The sequence below is a fragment of the Ranitomeya variabilis genome, chromosome 5, assembly GCF_051348905.1.
Source record: "Ranitomeya variabilis isolate aRanVar5 chromosome 5, aRanVar5.hap1, whole genome shotgun sequence".
Taxonomy (NCBI): domain Eukaryota; kingdom Metazoa; phylum Chordata; class Amphibia; order Anura; family Dendrobatidae; genus Ranitomeya; species Ranitomeya variabilis.
Window position 1 is genome coordinate 42214831 of NC_135236.1, and position 21919 is coordinate 42236749.

At 43.4% G+C, this 21919-nt stretch overlaps 1 protein-coding gene across 4 annotated transcripts in view; it reads right to left on the reverse strand.

Moving 5' to 3' along the window:
* LOC143774301 (NXPE family member 3-like) overlaps positions 1–21919 on the reverse strand; it is a 243563-nt gene that overhangs the window by 15944 nt on the left and 205700 nt on the right. For all 4 annotated transcript variants that reach the window (XM_077261746.1, XM_077261748.1, XM_077261745.1 and 1 more), the window contains exons 3-4: positions 13289–13509; positions 769–839 (exon numbers count right to left, since the gene is read on the reverse strand). In XM_077261746.1, the coding sequence (XP_077117861.1) occupies positions 769–839; positions 13289–13509 (292 nt within the window). The remainder of the gene's footprint in view (positions 1–768; positions 840–13288; positions 13510–21919) is intronic.

Here is a 21919-nt window from a genome sequence, read left to right on the forward strand (position 1 = left end):
TCTCTTGATATAGTGGCATGTACCCTAACAAGTGTCCTTTCAGTCCCGCATCACAGATAAGGGGAACAATGGGGATGAGATCAATAGCACTACTTGAATATTTAAACTATTTACATAGGTTTTCCCTGTCTGCTTTCGACGGCAACAAACTGGCTCTGTAACACAATGCATAGTTAACATATCAGCAGACCTCACTATTCATCAAGGATGAGAGCACACTTTGTTATATCAAATATCAGCTTATAAGTCAATATTCCAGGCTCACACAAACAAAAGCCTGTTTTCTTGACCAACCAGAAATTAACATTTAAATCCAAAAGCCAACATGCAGGTCAAAAGTCAATTCTTCTTGGTTTGCTAAACATGGTTGTCTGGATGATTAAGATATCATCTGGTTTCTTCACACAAGGCTATCATAAGAATGGCTGTTATAAGGAGCATGTGAGAAGCACTGATCAGACGAACTGGAGGAATTATTAGGTGGACAGACCAGATCAATACTCTAAAAACTGATCCAGTTATATATCACCGCCATTGTAAGCCTGGACAGAACTAAGTCCTATCCAATCTATAATTGCACAGACTGGAGGCAATCCTCTGTGAGCTAAGCAGTCCGGACTGATTCACTGACCCAGGAAAGGAAAAGATTTATGTACCTCATTCACTGGCATGTAGAAGAGATCTTGGATATGTTAAGGAAATGATTAAAATAATTTAACCTTATTTGTGTAAAACATAATCTAAACTTATCATAGTCTAGAACCTTACCTGAGAAGCGCTCATCAGGCTTGATAATGATTGGAGGAACTGTGCCAGATATAGTCTTGTCAGTGACGGAGCTGAAGGAGGAAAATCATAACTTTGAATTATTTGAATAGTTTAATATTATTTCTGGAGACTGTCTGAGCTACCATCCAACCCAGACTAAGGCTTACACCTCTACTTACTGAGTGACCAATCAGCAGTGCAGGCCAGCTGTATTGTATAAATCAATACGTTCTATGGGCCATATCATAAAGTAGAGCCACCAGGGGAGGTGGACCAGTCCATCTCTGGCACCATACCCGACTTGAGAGCATGAGGTGACAAAATGACCTTAATGACATTAACATAAATCACATGTGACTTTGAGTCCACTGATTTTTTCATGTTGGCATCTCTCCATGAAATTATTCTAAAGATTGAGGACAAATATTGGAAGTATGATAGTCCATCTAGTCAATCGTAATGTCCTACATTGTTGATCCAGAGGAAGGCAAGACCCCAATGAGGTGTTTTCTAATTGGCTCAAATTATTGGAAACATGGCCTTCCTGACATCAAATATGGAAATTGGATTAAGTCTTGTACACTGTCCCACAACCAGCCCCCATATGAGCTCACCAAGGGGAGGTATGTGGGCATAATCTTGATCTAGTAAGAAGCAGATTTGTTTTTTTTTGTAGTTTGTCAGTCCTAGAAGGTACAGCTTGTTGTACCTGCACTTGTTCTGTACCTCACCCCGCTAAGCTCTGAGCCATTTCGGTGACATTAGGTTTGGTACTTATCTTTCTTTATTCCTTTTCATTCTATATAAATGCATATATCATTTTTTTGCTCCCATTTTGTACCATCTATGTATATTTTTTTTATAAACACTGCCTAGCTCCTCTTGTTAACTATATAAAATTTGATAGCTCTAGTGCTCTTGTTCTGCAAACCGCACCCCTGAAGCCATATGCTACCTGTAATGGGAGGCCAATTGGACTGTATAAAGGATTGGTGGTGGCATCTAGTAATTTATTTGGTTTTTTTTGTAGTTTGTCAGTCCTGGAAGGTACAGCTTGCTATGGGTTCTGCACCACCCCCCGCTAAGCTCTGAGCCATTTTGGTGACATTAGGTTTGGTACTTATCTTTCATTATTCCTTTTTATTCTATTTAAATGCATACATAATTTTTTTGTTCCCATTTTGTAACATGTTTGTATATTTTTATAAAAGAAAGCAGCTAAGGCTTGTAATGAAACTTGCCGTATATAAATCCTCAGAATAAATATTACAAAAGCTATGGAGGATATCTATTAAATTAAAACTTAACCTTTAATAAATATGTATAAAATACTCGGGTCCTAACCAAACAGTGAAACAAAGTGCTCAAGTGAACCAGTGCTCAATATAAAAAAATTGGAACAGTCTTACCAATTTGGACGGACAGATGGAGGAAGTCTCACCAATATTGTAAGGTAGGTGGTTCCAGGGTAAATACATAAACTGAAAAAAGGGCCAAGGGTAGGGAATGATATATTACCTCTGTCTTCCCTGTAAACCCTTGAAGAGCTCCTGTCCTAACAAGGACAGGCCCCAAGTGAGCCCTGCTATGGAAACCCACCAACCAAAATATCTACCTAAATGTCTCTTTTCTCCCTACGCGTTTCAACTCCAATGAAGGAGAATCATCAGGGGAGTTATATACCATGTAAAAAATACCAATGGGTATTCTTATTAGTTCAGAAAAGGCAGTCCATTAAAATCCATACTGGTCCGTATGCATCTGAGCAAATTGGGTCCCGCAGTGGCTGGGAGTCCCACCAAAGTTCAGCAGAAGCAGTAGCTGTGTCCGCAGTTTAGAATAATCCTCGCATACTAACCGAAAAACCTCCCTATTTATATATTTATATATTTGTCCGCCGTTGGTCTATGCCCCAATTAAAGAGAGAGTGGTATTACATACCAGTTCCTAGCTGCGTCCATTACCTCGCCACGCGGTAAACTAGTTCCGGCAACTGTGACGCCTATACCGGAAGTTCCTACATCACTGCGAGAGGTCGTTTCCGCCCACCATGTTTTCGGAGCCTCCGCGGGTAGTAGCTGCGTCCATTACCTCCCCACATGGTAACCTCGTACCGACACCTGTGACGCGTATACCGGAAGTTCCTACATACTTGCAAAAGGTTCCACCCACCATATTTTCGGAGTCTCCGCTAAACAGAGGGAATATCCAAAATGCAACATAGCGCTTACAATGATATTGTGTGGATAAGGTGTAAATGCCCCAGTGCCATAAAGCCACTATGGACGCATATTTCCAGTCCACAACCAGCATTCATACGGGGCAAAGCAAGCGTTCACGCCATCTTGTGTGTGCCATTTCTGGCGGACATCATATAAACAATGCAACTGATTTGTATAACGGCGCCCTCTTATAAGCGCCATACTAACACTTTACCAAGATACTCCTACATCACCAAAGGAGAAATATCCTGTGCGTCTAACTCCATATTGCCGGAGCTCCGCGCCCCCATAGAGGGTAATAGTTGGTAGATAGGTAGAGGGTAATAGTAGCAAGGGGGAGGGGAGAGGAACGGGGGTATGGGGGGGGGGGAAGAATATGTTGCTATATAATCCCACCTAATGACGATAATGTATAGCATTCCCACCAATAACCCCAAGTGACAAAAAATTGAATAGCTAATCGTAATAGATGTAAAGTTGACCATAATGATGGTACAAAAAGGATCCATATATAGAAAAGTAATATTGCATGGACAAGTATACAGGAGGGGGCCAATATAGAGGATAGTGATAGTAACATAAATGATAGGTCCCAAGAAAGGAAAAGGGGGGGAAAAAATTACTTTCAAGGCTCCAAAGGGGTTCAATATCCAAAACGAGACATACATTAGGTGTTGCCACTGAAAGTAACTGTACGTAGGAGCAATGGCTCCATTACTGTATGATACACTTAAATATGACTTATTTTGTTCTCTTTGGCTGCTTCTATAGCTCAAGGCCTATGACAGAGTCCAGACACAGGGATGGAACATAGATATAAGTAGATATATATAGGGCCATATGAGATTTTCAACCATGCCCACTAGCAAGTGGTTCATGTTTATACAATAAATAATCCATTTTCAAATGGAGAAATATAATCAGATGCCTATGATAAAGAAATATGAGGAGGAAGGGAGAATAGAAAGAAAGAAGGGGAGGGGAGCATAATTATATTATAGAAAACATCCGAAGTTGATCTGATCGTTCAGGCCTCGGGGATGGCAAGTGTCCAACGTAAAGATCCAACTAGCCTCTCTCTGAAGCAGCAATCTGTCAAGGTCACCGCCTCTGACTGGCATGTCAATTCTGTCAATCCCCATGAATCGTATGGCTCTCACATCTCCCCCATGCATATTATTGACATGTTTTGCAATTGGGGTGTCTCTTTTATTTCGTATGTCACCTAAGTGTTCTCCCACCCTTCTCCTCAGCTCCCTTATTGTTTTACCAACGTAAGTGATGCCACATTGACAAATGGCTCTATAGATGACCCCTGTGCTTTTACAATTTATAAATTTCTTAAGTTTGAAGGTTTGTTGTGTACTTTCATTAAAGAATTCTTTACCAGTGTACATAGAGTCGCACATCATACATCCACCACATCTGAAACACCCCGCTGGTCTCTGTGGGAGCCAGGTCGTTTCCTTAGGTGTGCTGAAATGGCTATGTACAAGACGATCGCCTAGTGTCTTAGCCCTGCGATAGGTGATGACTGGTTCATTTCCCAGGGTATCCCTCAAATCCTCATCCATCTTTAGGATGCCCCAGTGTCTCCGTATGATATTTTTGACAGATAATGCACCATTGTCATAGGTGCAGATTAGTCTCGTCACCTTGGAGGGTTCAGTCTCCTCTCTCCGAGGTGTTAAAAGACTTTCCCTCTCCTGTTGGTTAGCGTGCCGGAATGCTTCCCGCAAAATCCGATCCGGGTAACCTCTGGCCAAGAACCTCAGCCTAAGGTCATCGGCCATGACTTTGAAATCTCTCTGGTTAGAGCAGTTGCGTCGCAATCTCAAGTACTGGCCCTTTGGGATGCCCTTCTTCAAAGAGTAGGGATGATTGCTATCCCATCTTAGGAGAGAGTTGGATGCAGTGGGCTTTCTGTATATAGTGCTCTCCAGGCGATCTCCATCCTTTGATTTAGAGATCAGCACATCCAGGAAGGGTAATTGTGAATCCTGTATGTCAAAAGTGAACTTGAGACCCACATCATTAATGTTTAAAGACCTCACAAATTCACTGAAATCATCTCTCGTCCCTTTCCACAAGACAAAAATATCATCAATATACCTGACCCATAGGTCAATATGGGCCAGGTAATTGCTATGTGCTTCTGAAAAGGCAATACAATCCTCCCACCAGCACAGGAACAAGTTTGCGTAGGTGGGCGCGCAAGGGTTCCCCATAGCAGTGCCCCTGAGCTGGTGGTAGGTCCTGCCATCAAAAGTAAAACAGTTGTTCGTGAGTACAAACTCAAGAAGGGTCAGAATGAATCCGTTATGGGCATTAAATTGACAACCCCTAGTACTGAGGAAGCGACGCACTCCCTCAATCCCGCAATCATGCGGGATTGAGGAGTACAAAGCCTCAACATCAATACTGGCAAGCAGTGTACCAGGTTCCAGGGAAATACCCTCTAGTTTGCAAAGTAGGTCCATCGTGTCCCTAACATATGATGGGAGTGATAGTACAAAGGGTCTAAGGACATCATTGAGATAAATACCAATGTTTTGCCCTATACTCCCTATGCCAGACACAATGGGCCTACCCCTAAGAGGGTCCAGGCCCTTGTGGACCTTAGGTAGGGCATAAAAAGTAGCCATTACAGGGTGACGGGGTAACAGGAAGGACAATTCATCCTCACTAATAAGCCTGTCAACCAAATTGGTAAGACTGTTCCAATTTTTTTATATTGAGCACTGGTTCACTTGAGCACTTTGTTTCACTGTTTGGTTAGGACCCGAGTATTTTATACATATTTATTAAAGGTTAAGTTTTAATTTAATAGATATCCTCCATAGCTTTTGTAATATTTATTCTGAGGATTTATATACGGCAAGTTTCATTACAAGCCTTAGCTGCTTTCTATTAACATTGCCTTTGTTATGGCTGGTTTCTTGGCAACAGGCCCAGACACAGAGTTATGGCTTACTGAAGCCAGGGACATTTTTTCAGAGAAGGAATTTTCTCAGAAGAAATATACACCCACTTACACCGCAGTGTTCAAGGATTTGAACAGACTCTATAGGGAACAGATAGTTTCCTGGTGGGAATTACAAAGCTTAGAAAACTATATTAAAAACGGGATTGTTCCAAGGGGACTACGCATCCCCCTACTTCCAGCCGTACGGTGTAGGACCCCTCAACTCATGAGCCTCTGGGAAAAAGAGGCCACCTGTAGTTCTCTGAGATTCATGCAAATACTGGCCAGTGAAGAAAAAATAAATCTTGAAAAACTAAATAACAAACTTAAAGAGCAGATTGACATTACAAAAAAATTCAAATCAGAAAGTGATTTCACAATTAAAGAGAGCCAATTACAGAACTCCATTGAGAAGTTCCAATACAATCTCAAGGAGAGAAAACACAAACAATATCTCAGAGACCTACAGGATTTTAAGGAAGGGAAAGTATACCAGACTGTGGTGGATAGAACAGAGAGAGAGAGGGAGACTGATCTATCCTCCACTGAAACGGATATCTCGGACACTGAGGGGAGAGGGAACTACTCCAGAGGTCGGCAAAGGGGTAGGGGAGGTGGATATCATAGAGGAAATAGATATCAATCTTCCAATCCAAGAACTGGTTTTTTAGACAGGCCATATCAACTCCGAAGTCAGACCACCTTCAACAGGGAGGAGAATTACAGGTTCTAAACCTATCAAGTAAGCGATTAACTACAGCAGAAATGACAGTACTGTCCAAAGGACTGTCATTTGTCCCTAGTACAGATTTTAAGATCTTTGAAATGATTAAAGATCTTAATCTTTTTGTTAGAAAACTCAGGTGGCACAAATTCTTTAAATTAAAGGACAAAAAAATGTGCGGTGATCTCAATATCCCGCAAGACATGTTATCTGATGTACGCCTGTTGGCGGATCTTGATACTGTACCTGACAATCGTAATGGATGTGGTCCTTTTACCCAACTAAAAAATCCAAGTAATAAAATGGCACCAGTAGGGGGCGATCTATCTGCTATAGATGTTTTTCTTAATTTGAGTGTTACTGACATTAAAAAACATGCGAAAAATCAGTCCAGGCATAATCTCACTAGGGAACAGATGACAGCACTTAGGGGCTTGGAAATGGATACATCTCTTGTCCTAAAACCTTCTGACAAGGGAGGAAATGTGGTCGTAATGGACGTGGACATATATAAAAACATGTGTTTATCACTCCTGAATGATCGCACGACATATGCGCGGGTGACCTCAAATCCCACTAATGACTGTTTGAAGACTTTGGGGACAATTCTTAGAAAAGCTAAGGTTGACAGGCTTATTAGTGAGGATGAATTGTCCTTCCTGTTACCCCGTCACCCTGTAATGGCTACTTTTTATGCCCTACCTAAGGTCCACAAGGGCCTGCACCCTCTTAGGGGTAGGCCCATTGTGTCTGGCATAGGGAGTATAGGGCAAAACATTGGTATTTATCTCGATGATGTCCTTAGACCCTTTGTACTATCACTCCCGTCATATCTTAGGGACATGATGGACCTACTTCGCCAACTAGAGGGTATTTCCCTGGAACCTGGTACACTGCTTGCCAGTATTGATGTTGAGGCTTTGTACTCCTCAATCCCGCATGATTGCGGGATTGAGGGAGTGCGTCGCTTCCTCAGTACTAGGGGTTGTCAATTTAATGCCCATAACGGATTCATTCTGACCCTTCTTGAGTTTGTACTCACGAACAACTGTTTTACTTTTGATGGCAGGACCTACCACCAGCTCAGGGGCACTGCTATGGGGAACCCTTGCGCGCCCACCTACGCAAACTTGTTCCTGGGCTGGTGGGAGGATTGTATTGCCTTTTCAGAAGCACATAGCAATTACCTGGCCCATATTGACCTATGGGTCAGGTATATTGATGATATTTTTGTCTTGTGGAAAGGGACGAGAGATGATTTCAGTGAATTTGTGAGGTCTTTAAACAGTAATGATGTGGGTCTCAAGTTCACTTTTGACATACAGGATTCACAATTACCCTTCCTGGATGTGCTGATCTCTAAATCAAAGGATGGAGATCGCCTGGAGAGCACTATATACAGAAAGCCCACTGCATCCAACTCTCTCCTAAGATGGGATAGCAATCATCCCTACTCTTTGAAGAAGGGCATCCCAAAGGGCCAGTACTTGAGATTGCGACGCAACTGCTCTAACCAGAGAGATTTCAAAGTCATGGCCGATGACCTTAGGCTGAGGTTCTTGGCCAGATGTTACCCGGATCGGATTTTGCGGGAAGCATTCCGGCACGCTAACCAACAGGAGAGGGAAAGTCTTTTAACACCTCGGAGAGAGGAGACTGAACCCTCCAAGGTGACGAGACTAATCTGCACCTATGACAATGGTGCACTATCTGTCAAAAATATCATACGGAGACACTGGGGCATCCTAAAGATAGATGAGGATTTGAGGGATACCCTGGGAAATGAACCAGTCATCACCTATCGCAGGGCTAAGACACTAGGCGATCGTCTTGTACATAGCCATTTCAGCACACCTAAGGAAACGACCTGGCTCCCACAGAGACCAGCGGGGTGTTTCAGATGTGGTGGATGTATGATGTGCGACTCTATGTACACTGGTAAAGAATTCTTTAATGAAAGTACACAACAAACCTTCAAACTTAAGAAATGTATAAATTGTAAAAGCACAGGGGTCATCTATAGAGCCATTTGTCAATGTGGCATCACTTACGTTGGTAAAACAATAAGGGAGCTGAGGAGAAGGGTGGGAGAACACTTAGGTGACATACGAAATAAAAGAGACACCCCAATTGCAAAACATGTCAATAATATGCATGGGGGAGATGTGAGAGCCATACGATTCATGGGGATTGACAGAATTGATATGCCAGTCAGAGGCGGTGACCTTGACAGATTGCTGCTTCAGAGAGAGGCTAGTTGGATCTTTACGTTGGACACTTGCCATCCCGAAGGCCTGAACGATCAGATCAACTTCGGATGTTTTCTATAATATAATTATGCTCCCCTCCCCTTCTTTCTTTCTATTCTCCCTTCCTACTCTTATTTCTTTATCATAGGCATCTGATTATATTTCTCCATTTGAAAATGGATTATTTATTGTATAAACATGAACCACTTGCTAGTGGGCATGGTTGAAAATCTCATATGGCCCTATATATATCTACTTATATCTATGTTCCATCCCTGTGTCTGGACTCTGTCATAGGCCTTGAGCTATAGAAGCAGCCAAAGAGAACAAAATAAGTCATATTTAAGTGTATCATACAGTAATGGAGCCATTGCTCCTACGTACAGTTACTTTCAGTGGCAACACCTAATGTATGTCTCGTTTTGGATATTGAACCCCTTTGGAGCCTTGAAAGTAATTTTTTCCCCCCCTTTTCCTTTCTTGGGACCTATCATTTATGTTACTATCACTATCCTCTATATTGGCCCCCTCCTGTATACTTGTCCATGCAATATTACTTTTCTATATATGGATCCTTTTTGTACCATCATTATGGTCAACTTTACATCTATTACGATTAGCTATTCAATTTTTTGTCACTTGGGGTTATTGGTGGGAATGCTATACATTATCGTCATTAGGTGGGATTATATAGCAACATATTCTCCCCCCCCCCATACCCCCGTTCCTCTCCCCTCCCCTTTGCTACTATTACCCTCTACCTATCTACCAACTATTACCCTCTATGGGGGCGCGGAGCTCCGGCAATATGGAGTTAGACGCACAGGATATTTCTCCTTTGGTGATGTAGGAGTATCTTGGTAAAGTGTTAGTATGGCGCTTATAAGAGGGCGCCGTTATACAAATCAGTTGCATTGTTTATATGATGTCCGCCAGAAATGGCACACACAAGATGGCGTGAACGCTTGCTTTGCCCCGTATGAATGCTGGTTGTGGACTGGAAATATGCGTCCATAGTGTCTTTATGGCACTGGGGCATTTACACCTTATCCACACAATATCATTGTAAGCGCTATGTTGCATTTTGGATATTCCCTCTGTTTAGCGGAGACTCCGAAAATATGGTGGGTGGAACCTTTTGCAAGTATGTAGGAACTTCCGGTATACGCGTCACAGGTGTCGGTACGAGGTTACCACGTGGGGAGGTAATGGACGCAGCTACTACCCGCGGAGGCTCCGAAAACATGGTGGGCGGAAACGACCTCTCGCAGTGATGTAGGAACTTCCGGTATAGGCGTCACAGTTGCCGGAACTAGTTTACCGCGTGGCGAGGTAATGGACGCAGCTAGGAACTGGTATGTAATACCACTCTCTCTCTAATTGGGGCATAGACCAACGGCGGACAAATATATAAATATATAAATAGGGAGGTTTTTCGGTTAGTATGCGAGGATTATTCTAAACTGCGGACACAGCTACTGCTTCTGCTGAACTTTGGTGGGACTCCCAGCCACTGCGGGACCCAATTTGCTCAGATGCATACGGACCAGTATGGATTTTAATGGACTGCCTTTTCTGAACTAATAAGAATACCCATTGGTATTTTTTACATGGTATATAACTCCCCTGATGATTCTCCTTCATTGGAGTTGAAACGCGTAGGGAGAAAAGAGACATTTAGGATATATTTTGGTTGGTGGGTTTCCATAGCAGGGCTCACTTGGGGCCTGTCCTTGTTAGGACAGGAGCTCTTCAAGGGTTTACAGGGAAGACAGAGGTAATATATCATTCCCTACCCTTGGCCCTTTTTTCAGTTTATGTATTTACCCTGGAACCACCTACCTTACAACATTGGTGAGACTTCCTCCATCTGTCCGTCCAAATTGGTAAGACTGTTCCAATTTTTTTATATTGAGCACTGGTTCACTTGAGCACTTTGTTTCACTGTTTGGTTAGGACCCGAGTATTTTATACATATTTATTAAAGGTTAAGTTTTAATTTAATAGATATCCTCCATAGCTTTTGTTATATTTTTATAAACACTGCCTAGCTTCCCATGTTAACTATATAAAATTTGATACCTCTAGTCCTTTTGTTATGTAAACCGCACCCCTGGAGCCATATGCTACCTGTCATGGGAGGCCAATTGGTCTGTATAAAGGTTTGTTGGTGACATCTAGCAAATTATTTTGTTATTGTGGAGTTATTGTGGCAGTCACCGTATCAGGGTATATATACACTGATGAGCAAAAGGGAAACAATGTTTTGAACTTTTGAATTTTAGGCTCCATATCTCACCATCCACTACTGCTTCTAACGTGAGACTACCATAATTTTATAGACCATCATCTTGGCTATCTCATTCGTAAATGTGACATGCAACTATTTAGCATATGATTAGTTATGCAGATTCTTGTCGTGTCACTGCATCGTTACTGCTTAGCTCCTGTTGGTGGAATAATCTTTTTCTTCCTGTATACTACAAATTACATCCTGTTCTCACATTCTCTAATAACTCAGTGTGTCATTAGGTTGATTCCCAAGTGTAAAGTCACTGGTTTGAATCGAAGAGCAGTCATGAAGAAGATTTCCCTAGAAAAGGGAAACAGCATCATCCAGCTCATCGATAGTGGTCTTTCAGCCAAGAAAATTGCCAAACTACATCATGTGAGCGCCATGACAGGTGGTAATATGCAAAAAGAAGTCCATCCATCCATCCATTCAAGAGCCAAGAGGTGGATGTCCAGGCAAAATACCGGATTCAACAAGTTGGCTTATGACAAGGTCTATCAGTTCTGGTGCGGCAAACATGACAGTGGAGGTGGCTCGTATACTTCATAATAAGTGTGATCACAGAAGTCCATGCAAGCACCGTGCAGCGCATGTTACACGGGTCTGGAATGGTGGCCCGAAAAAAGATGAAGAAGCCTCAACTTCAATATTGTCATAAGAAGAGTCGACTCGAGTTTGCAAACAAGTACGAAAAGGGGACAGTAGAAGATTGGAAACTGGTGATTTGGAGCAATGAGATGAAAGTCAATAGACCTCTCTGATGGGTGCAAATGGGTCTGAAAAAAACAAGGGATAAAAGGGCTAATGGATCAAGAAATTGAAGGAAATGTCAAGTTTGATGGAGGAAGCCTGATGATATGGGGTTGTTTCACAGCCAAAGGCGTTGGATACTTGACCAGGATCAATGGTGGCCTCAATGCTGAGCTATATATAAGTATCCAACAAGACGAGTTACTTTGTACCCTCAAGTACAATAGGTATGAAAAGGACAACAAAGTGTTTCAGCAGGACAACATGAAGCATGCGTCGAGATTGACGAAGAAATGGTTCATTGACAATGAAGTTGAGGTGCTGGATTGTCCCCACAGTCTCCAGACCTCAACCCAATCAAAGACTTGTGGATAGAGTTGAAGAAACAGCTGTACATATACCTAAGTGAGGCGACCAGTATGCACCAGCCATGGGAATGAGTAGAAGAGATCTTGGATCAGATTTTGGTCGAGAAAACTTGAATCTGATTGAGAGCATGCCCAGAAGAGATCAGGAAGTGCTGAAAGCAAAAAGGAGGATTAACAAAATAATAAAAAATTTGATTTTTAGGGGCAAAACAGTAACAATGCAGTGACATGACAAGAATATGCATAACTAATTATATGATAAATAGTTGCAAGCCAAATTTATGTATGAGATAGCCAAGATGTTTGTCTGAAAAATGTTGGCAGTCTTAGGTTTGAAACAGTAGTGGATGGTGAGATGTAGAGTCCGAAACTGAAAAGTTGAGAACATTGTTACCCTCTTGCTCCGCAGTGTATATTCCATACGTTGGAGTCTGAGGAGTATATACCATACACTCACTTTGAGTTCCCAAATAACTGGCCTAGTAGTGGAAGCAGTTGCGACTTGTCCATCACTCGTCTGTCAATTTTCAGCCTAAGTTTTCGTTCCCATAGTAAAACACTTCATACTAGAATCGAACTAGAATCGGCCAAAAATTATCCTGACGATTGGAGGTAGTGGAGTTGCGTCCCCTGACAAAGTGGTAACAGTGGTGGGATCTGTGGGATCTCCCTGGTGTTATCCATAACAATAATGTAATCCACTTTTTCCATTATCGTCCACCTCTGAACCTATTCATGACACGTAAATCATGTACTATCTACCGATTTGCTGCATGCTATTGCTCGTCTTGGCAGCAGCTGCCTGACGCTGTTTATTACTTTATATTGTCTAACAAGTCCGTGTAGTTGCGATGTCCATAGATACTTCCACTGCACGACTTTTTTGGTCTTTTCTATCTACTGAAATAAAGGTGTGATTAAACCTTTGGAGAAAGAAGGCATCACTCACCCACTAAATAAAGAGTCCTCCAGAGCGTTTGTCACTTTTCGGTATCCACCCATCGAGTGAAAGATTAATGAATGGCACGGCAGGTTCTGAGGTCTCACACAATGCCACTTGTCACCGCTAACAGGATCTATATATGTGCACACATCTTTTCCAGCAATCTGCAGATTACACTCTGCCACTGCGCTGCGGCCATTATAGCGGAAATATCCATTAAAATAGACCTAAAAGTAAAAAAAAAAAAAAAAAAAGTGAGAAAACCCAGGCAGAATGGAATTGGGCAAATTCGAGACATTAAAGGGGTCATGCAGTATTGGTGTTACTTAAGTGTCCTGGCTCCTGCGCCGGGCTTTGCTTTCTTCTCTTTTGGTTGGCTCCCTCTGTACTTGATTCCACACTGGGCTCCTAAGGTAACCAAATATGCACCACTGATGTCCACAGACATGAAGGGTTTTTACCTACATGGATTTACATATCGGGACAATATCTGGTCCTTAGACGGCCTTAAATGAAATACAACCTCAGATGAGGAACAATGACCAATTAAACCATTATTTAGTTATCAAAAACTCATCAAAAATGAATTTGCATTGTGCAAAAAATTAAACACACTCTTATTGCTTCCACAAGGTTAAGAGGGTGAGTAGCAGTCCATCACTCATTGTTCATCTGCGAGTGTGACCACTAGTGGTGAGCGAGCGTGCTCGCCGCTGTTCAGTACTTGATCGGTACCGGGGTATTTGGGCATGCTCGTTACTGGTTGAGAATCACTGATGCTTGAGCACCATGATGGAGTCCCCACCCCATATTTTTGGCACCTGTCAGACAGCCAAAAAACATGCGGGGATGCCCGTCACACACAGTAATGCTGTAGCATCACGTCATGGGGAGCTATATGAGACCTAGCGATGTGATGCACAGCACACTGTGTACAGGAAGCCGTGCAGAGAGAGCTGTTATAGGAGGGAGAGTGTCATTTACAGCAGGTATGTAGACAGGGTTTAATAATATTGCTATTACAGTACTTGTATACTGCTCCTGCACAGGGCTAAATGTTTTATTTTCTGTAGTAAAACTGCTGTTACCTGCATTCAGTGGAAGGAAAGTTTAGGCTCACAGGCATCTAGGCAGGGTTTAATATTACTATTGCAGTACTAGTATACCCCCGCTGCTGCAGCACCATTAAAACAACAGTTTTTGTCTGGGCTAAATATTTTTTTCCCATAAAGTTTGCAGACATATACAGTAGACCAAAAGTTTGGAGACACCTTCTCATTTAAAGATTTTTCTGTATTTTCATGACTATGAAAATTGTACATTCACACTGAAGGCATCAAAACTATGAATTAACACATGTGGAATTATATACTTAACAAAAAAGTGTGGAACAACTGAAATTATGTCTTATATTCTAGGTTCTTCAAAGTAGCCACCTTTTGCTTTGATGACTGCTTTGCACACTCTTGGCATTCTCTTGATGAGCTTCAAGAGGTAGTCACTGGGAATGGTCTTCCAACAATCTTGAAGGAGTTCCCAGAGATGCTTAGCACTTGTTGGCCCTTTTGCCTTCACTCTGCGGTCCAGCTCACCCCAAACATGTCGATTGGGTTCAGGTCTGGTGACTGTGGAGGCCAGGTCATCTGGCGTAGCACCCATCACTCTCCTTCTTGGTCAAATAGCCCTTACACAGCCTGGAGGTGTGTTTGGGGTCATTGTCCAGTTGAAAAATAAATGATGGTCCAACTAAACGCAAACCGGATGGAATAGCATGCCGCTGCAAGATGCTGTGGTAGCCATGCTGGTTCAGTATGCCTTCAATTTTGAATAAATCCCCAACAGTGTCACCAGCAAAGCACCCCCACACCATCACACCTCCTCCTCCATGCTTCACGGTGGGAACCAGGCATGTAGAGTCCATCCGTTCACCTTTTCTGCGTCGCACAAAGACATGGTGGTTGGAACCAAAGATCTCAAATTTGGACTCATCAGACCAAAGCACAGATTTCCACTGGTCTAATGTCCATTCCTTATGTTCTTTAGCCCAAACAAGCCTCTGCTGCTTGTTTCCTGTCCTTAGCAGTGGTTTCCTAGCAGCTATTTTACCATGAAGGCCTGCTGCACAAAGTCTCCTCTGTTGTGAATTTGGTTTTTGGGCTCCCCCGGTGGTCACTGGTGGTACTGGACTTGTGTGCTTCACTTTCTCTGTTCACCTGTTTCCATCAGGATATGGGAGTATCCTATTTAGCCTTGCTGCTCAGTTATTCTAGTGCTGGCCATCAATGTAACCAGAGCCTTTCTGTTGCATGTTCCTGCTTCTAGACTACTATCAGCTAAGTTGGACTCTTAGTCCTAAGTTTGTTTGCATTTTTGTTCCAGTTCACAGTTATGTTATTTTTCTGTAGCTGGAAGCTCTTGTGGGCCGAAATTGCCACTCCGGTGTCATGAGTTGACACATGAGTCTTAAAGTAATTTCTGGATGGTATTTTAATAGGGTTTTCAGCTGACCGTGAAGTTCCCTATTGTATCTTCTTACTATCTAGTAAGCGGACCTCGCTTTGCTGAACCTACCTTCATACTGCGTATGTCTTTTCCTCTGAACTCATCGTCAATATATGTGGGGGGCTTCTGTCTCCTTTTTGGGGGAATTTCCCTAGAGGTAAGCCAGGTCTGTTTTTTCCTCTATTAGGGTTAGTTAGTTCTCCGGCTGGCGCTGGGCGTCTAGGGATAAAACGTAGGTACGTCACCCGGCCACTGTTAGTTGTGTGGTAGGTTTAGCTCGAGATTCCATCACCCAAGAGCTAGTCTGTTATTTAAGTTCTCTGACGTTCCCTTGCCATTGGGAACCATGACAGTATGGCCGGCCAAGGGTTAAAACCGTTGGCAGAAGAAAGGAGAGAAAAAGAAGTCTGCAGATTTTTTTTTTTTTTTTTTTCTTCTGAGCTTGCTCTATTGTCGACTCAGTTGCATTTCTGCTCTAATTGCAGCCTTTGCCTCTCTCTCTCCTTCTAATCCTTGAATGGCTCTGATCTCACCTGATTAAAATGGATCCTCAGAGTTTGGCTACAGGTTTGAATAATCTTGCTACGAAGGTTCAAAATTTACAGGATTTTGTTATTCATGCTCCTATATCTGAACCTAGAATTCCTATACCAGAATTTTTCTCCGGGGATAGATCTCGTTTCCTGAATTTCAAATATAATTGTAAATTATTTCTTTCCCTGAGATCTCGCTCCGCTGGAGATCCCGCACAGCAGGTTAGGATAGTAATTTCCTTGCTGCGGGGTGACCCTCAAGACTGGGCATTTGCATTGGCACCCGGAAATCCTGCGTTGCTCAATGTGGATGCGTTTTTTCTGGCTTTGGGGTTGCTTTATGAGGAACCTAATTTAGAGATTCAGGCTGAAAAAACCTTGATGGCCCTATCTCAAGGGCAAGATGAAGCTGAAATATACTGCCAAAAATTTCGTAAATGGTCTGTGCTTACTCAGTGGAATGAGTGCGCCCTGGCGGCGAATTTCAGAGAGGGTCTCTCTGATGCCATTAAAGATGTTATGGTGGGGTTCCCTGCACCTACAGGTCTGAATGAGTCCATGACAATGGCTATTCAGATTGATCGGCGTTTGCGGGAGCGCAAACCTGTGCACCATTTGGCGGTGTCTTCTGAGAAGGCTCCAGAAAATATGCAATGTGATAGAATTCTGTCCAGAAGCGAACGGCAGAATTTTAGGCGAAAAAATGGGTTGTGCTTCTATTGTGGTGATTCAACTCATGTTATATCAGCATGCTCTAAACGTACAAAAAAGGTTGATAAGTCTATTTCAATTGGCACTTTACAGTCTAAGTTTATTTTGTCTGTGACCTTGATTTGTTCATTATCGTCAATTACCGCGGATGCCTATGTCGACTCTGGCGCCGCTTTGAGTCTCATGGATTGGTCCTTTGCCAGGCGCTGTGGGTTTGATCTAGAGCCTCTGGAAGTTCCTATACCTCTGAAGGGAATTGACTCTACACCATTGGCTAGTAATAAACCACAATACTGGACACAAGTGACTATGCGTATGAATCCAGACCATCAGGAGACGATTCGCTTCCTTGTGTTGTACAATCTACATGATGTTTTGGTGCTCGGATTGCCATGGTTACAATCTCATAACCCAGTTCTTGACTGGAAAGCAATGTCTGTGTTAAGCTGGGGATGTCAGGGGGCTCATGGGGACGTACCTTTGGTTTCCATTTCGTCATCTATTCCCTCTGAGATTCTGGAATTTTTATCTGATTATCGTGATGTTTTTGAGGAGCCTAAGCTTGGTTCACTACCTCCTCACAGAGATTGCGATTGTACCATAGATCTGATTCCGGGCAGTAAATTTCCAAAGGGTCGTTTATTTAATCTATCTGTACCTGAACATGCTGCTATGCGAGAATATATTAAGGAGTCCCTGGAAAAGGGACATATTCGTCCTTCTTCATCTCCCTTAGGAGCTGGTTTTTTCTTTGTATCTAAAAAAGATGGCTCTTTGAGGCCGTGTATTGATTATCGACTCTTGAATAAAATTACAGTCAGATATCAGTATCCTCTGCCACTGCTGACTGATTTGTTTGCTCGAATAAAAGGGGCTAAGTGGTTCTCTAAGATTGATTTCCGTGGGGCGTATAATTTGGTGCGAATTAAGCAGGGGGATGAGTGGAAAACCGCATTTAATACGCCCGAGGGCCATTTTGAGTATTTAGTAATGCCTTTTGGTCTTTCAAATGCCCCTTCAGTCTTTCAGTCCTTTATGCATGACATTTTCCGGGAATATTTGGATAAATTCATGATCGTGTATCTGGATGATGTTTTGATTTTTTCGGATGACTGGGATTCTCATGTCCAACAGGTCAGGAGGGTTTTTCAGGTTTTGCGGGCTAATTCCTTGTGTGTGAAGGGTTCTAAGTGTATTTTTGGGGTTCAAAAGATTTCTTTTTTGGGGTACATTTTTTCCCCCTCTTCCATTGAGATGGATCCTGTCAAGGTTCGGGCTATTTGTGATTGGACGCAACCTTCTTCGCTTAAGAGCCTTCAGAAATTTTTGGGCTTTGCTAATTTTTATCGTCGATTTATAACTGGTTTTTCTGATGTTGCTAAACCTTTGACTGATTTGACCAAAAAGGGTGCTGATGTTGCTGATTGGTCCCCTGCTGCTGTGGAGGCCTTTCGGGAGCTTAAGCGCCGCTTTTCTTCCGCCCCTGTGTTGCGTCAGCCTGATGTTACTCTTCCTTTTCAGGTTGAGGTCGATGCTTCCGAGATCGGAGCTGGAGCGGTCTTGTCGCAGAAAAGTTCCGATTGCTCTGTGATGAGACCTTGTGCGTTCTTTTCTCGAAAATTTTCGCCCGCCGAGCGAAATTATGATATTGGTAATCGGGAGCTTTTGGCTATGAAGTGGGCTTTTGAGGAGTGGCGTCATTGGCTTGAGGGGGCTAGACATCAGGTGGTGGTATTGACCGATCACAAGAATTTGATTTATCTTGAGTCTGCCAGGCGCCTGAATCCTAGACAGGCGCGCTGGTCGTTGTTTTTCTCTCGGTTTAATTTTGTGGTCTCATACTTACCAGGTTCTAAAAATGTGAAGGCGGATGCCCTTTCTAGGAGTTTTGAGCCTGATTTCCCTGGTGATTCTGAACCTACAGGTATCCTTAAGGATGGGGTGATATTATCTGCTGTTTCCCCAGACCTGCGACGGGCTTTGCAGGAGTTTCAGGCGGATAGACCTGATCGTTGCCCGCCTGGTAGACTGTTTGTTCCTGATGATTGGACCAGTAGAGTCATCTCGGAGGTTCATTCTTCTGCGTTGGCAGGTCATCCCGGGATCTTTGGTACCAGGGATTTGGTGGCTAGGTCCTTCTGGTGGCCTTCTCTGTCTCGAGATGTACGAGTTTTTGTGCAGTCTTGTGAGGTTTGTGCTCGGGCCAAACCTTGTTGTTCTCGGGCTAGCGGATTGTTGTTATCTTTGCCTATTCCAAAGAGGCCTTGGACTCACATCTCTATGGATTTTATTTCTGATCTCCCTGTTTCTCAGAAAATGTCTGTCATCTGGGTGGTGTGTGACCGTTTTTCAAAGATGGTTCATTTGGTGCCCTTGCCTAAGTTGCCGTCCTCTTCCGAGTTGGTTCCTCTGTTTTTTCAAAATGTGGTTCGCTTGCATGGTATTCCGGAGAATATCGTTTCTGACAGGGGGACCCAGTTCGTGTCTAGATTTTGGCGGGCGTTCTGTGTTAGGATGGGCATTGATTTGTCTTTTTCGTCTGCGTTCCATCCTCAGACTAATGGCCAGACTGAGCGAACTAATCAGACCTTGGAGACTTATTTGAGGTGTTTTGTGTCTGCGGATCAGGATGACTGGGTTGCCTTTTTGCCGTTGGCGGAGTTTGCCCTCAATAATCGGGCTAGTTCTGCCACTTTGGTTTCTCCTTTCTTTTGCAATTCGGGGTTTCATCCTCGCTTTTCTTCTGGTCAGGTGGAGTCTTCGGATTGTCCTGGAGTGGATACTGTGGTGGATAGGTTGCATCGGATTTGGGGACAGGTGGTGGACAATTTGGAGTTGTCCCAGGAGAAGACTCGGCATGTTGCTAACCGCCGTCGTCGTGTTGGTCCTCGTCTTCGTGTTGGGGACTTGGTGTGGTTGTCTTCTCGTTTTGTCCCTATGAGGGTTTCTTCTCCTAAGTTTAAGCCTCGGTTCATCGGCCCGTATAAGATTTTGGAGATTCTTAACCCTGTGTCCTTTCGATTGGACCTCCCGGCATCTTTTACTATCCATAATGTCTTCCATCGGTCATTATTGCGCAGGTATGAGGTACCGGTTGTGCCTTCCGTTGAGCCTCCCGCTCCGGTGTTGGTTGAGGGTGAATTGGAGTACGTTGTGGAGAAGATCTTGGACTCCCGTGTTTCCAGACGGAAACTTCAGTATCTGGTCAAGTGGAAGGGCTACGGTCAGGAGGATAATTCTTGGGTGACAGCCTCTGATGTTCATGCCTCTGATTTGGTCCGTGCCTTTCATAGGGCTCATCCTGATCGCCCTGGTGGTTCTTGTGAGGGTTCGGTGCCCCCTCCTTGAGGGGGGGGTACTGTTGTGAATTTGGTTTTTGGGCTCCCCCGGTGGTCGCTGGTGGTACTGGATTTGTGTGCTTCACTTTCTCTGTTCACCTGTTTCCATCAGGATGTGGGAGTATCCTATTTAGCCTTGCTGCTCAGTTATTCTAGTGCCGGCCATCAATGTAACCAGAGCCTTTCTGTTGCATGTTCCTGCTTCTAGACTACTATCAGCTAAGTTGGACTCTTAGTCCTAAGTTTGTTTGCATTTTTGTTCCAGTTCACAGTTATGTTATGTTTCTGTAGCTGGAAGCTCTTGTGGGCCGAAATTACCACTCCGGTGTCATGAGTTGACACATGAGTCTTAAAGTAATTTCTGGATGGTATTTTAATAGGGTTTTCAGCTGACCGTGAAGTTCCCTATTGTATCTTCTTACTATCTAGTAAGCGGACCTCGCTTTGCTGAACCTACCTTCATACTGCGTATGTCTTTTCCTCTGAACTCACCGTCAATATATGTGGGGGGCTTCTGTCTCCTTTTTGGGGGAATTTCCCTAGAGGTAAGCCAGGTCTGTTTTTTCCTCTATTAGGGTTAGTTAGTTCTCCGGCTGGCGCTGGGCGTCTAGGGATAAAACGTAGGTACGTCACCCGGCCACTGTTAGTTGTGTGGTAGGTTTAGCTCACGGTCAGCTCGAGATTCCATCACCCAAGAGCTAGTCTGTTATTTAAGTTCTCTGATGTTCCCTTGCCATTGGGAACCATGACACTCCTCTTAACAGTTGTTGTAGAGATGTGTCTGCTGCTAGAACTCTGTGTGGCATTGACCTGGTCTCTAATCTGAGCTGCTGTTAACCTGCGATTTCTGAGGCTGGTGACTCGTATAAACTTATCCTCAGAAGCAGAGGTGACTCTTGGTCTTCCTTTCCTGGGGCGGTCCTCATGTGAGCCAGTTTCTTTGTAGCGCTTAATGGTTTTTGCAACTGCAACTTTCAAAGTTTTCCCAATTTTTCGGACTGACTGACCTTCATTTCTTAAAGTAATGATGGCCACTCATTTTTCTTTACTTAGAATTTGTATTATGGCAAGAAAAAAGCAGCTAACAGTCTATTCAGTAGGACTATCAGCTGTGTATCCACCAGACTTCTGCTCAACACAACTGATGGTCCCAACCCCATTTATAAGGTAAGAAATCCCACTTATTAAACCTGACAGGGCACACCTGTGAAGTGAAGACCATTTCCGGTGACTACCTCTTGAAGCTCATCAAAAGAATGCCAAGAGTGTGCAAAGTAGTCATCAAAGCACAAGGTGACTACTTTGAAGAACCTAGAATGTAAGACTGTAAGGATTCTGGACTTTCCTGGTGCCTGCTCGCCCTGATCAAGATGTAGTCTTGGATCTCGCCCTGTCATGGAACTTCCTGTCTGTCCTGATTATTTAAGTCCGGGTCATGCGTTCTCATGTGCCTGAGTATTTTGTGCTGCTGGCACCTGAGCTTCTGCTGGTTTGCTGGTGAACTCCCTGCTTCTTCTGCTCACTACTCAGTGGTCTGCTTTTCCCCATTCAGC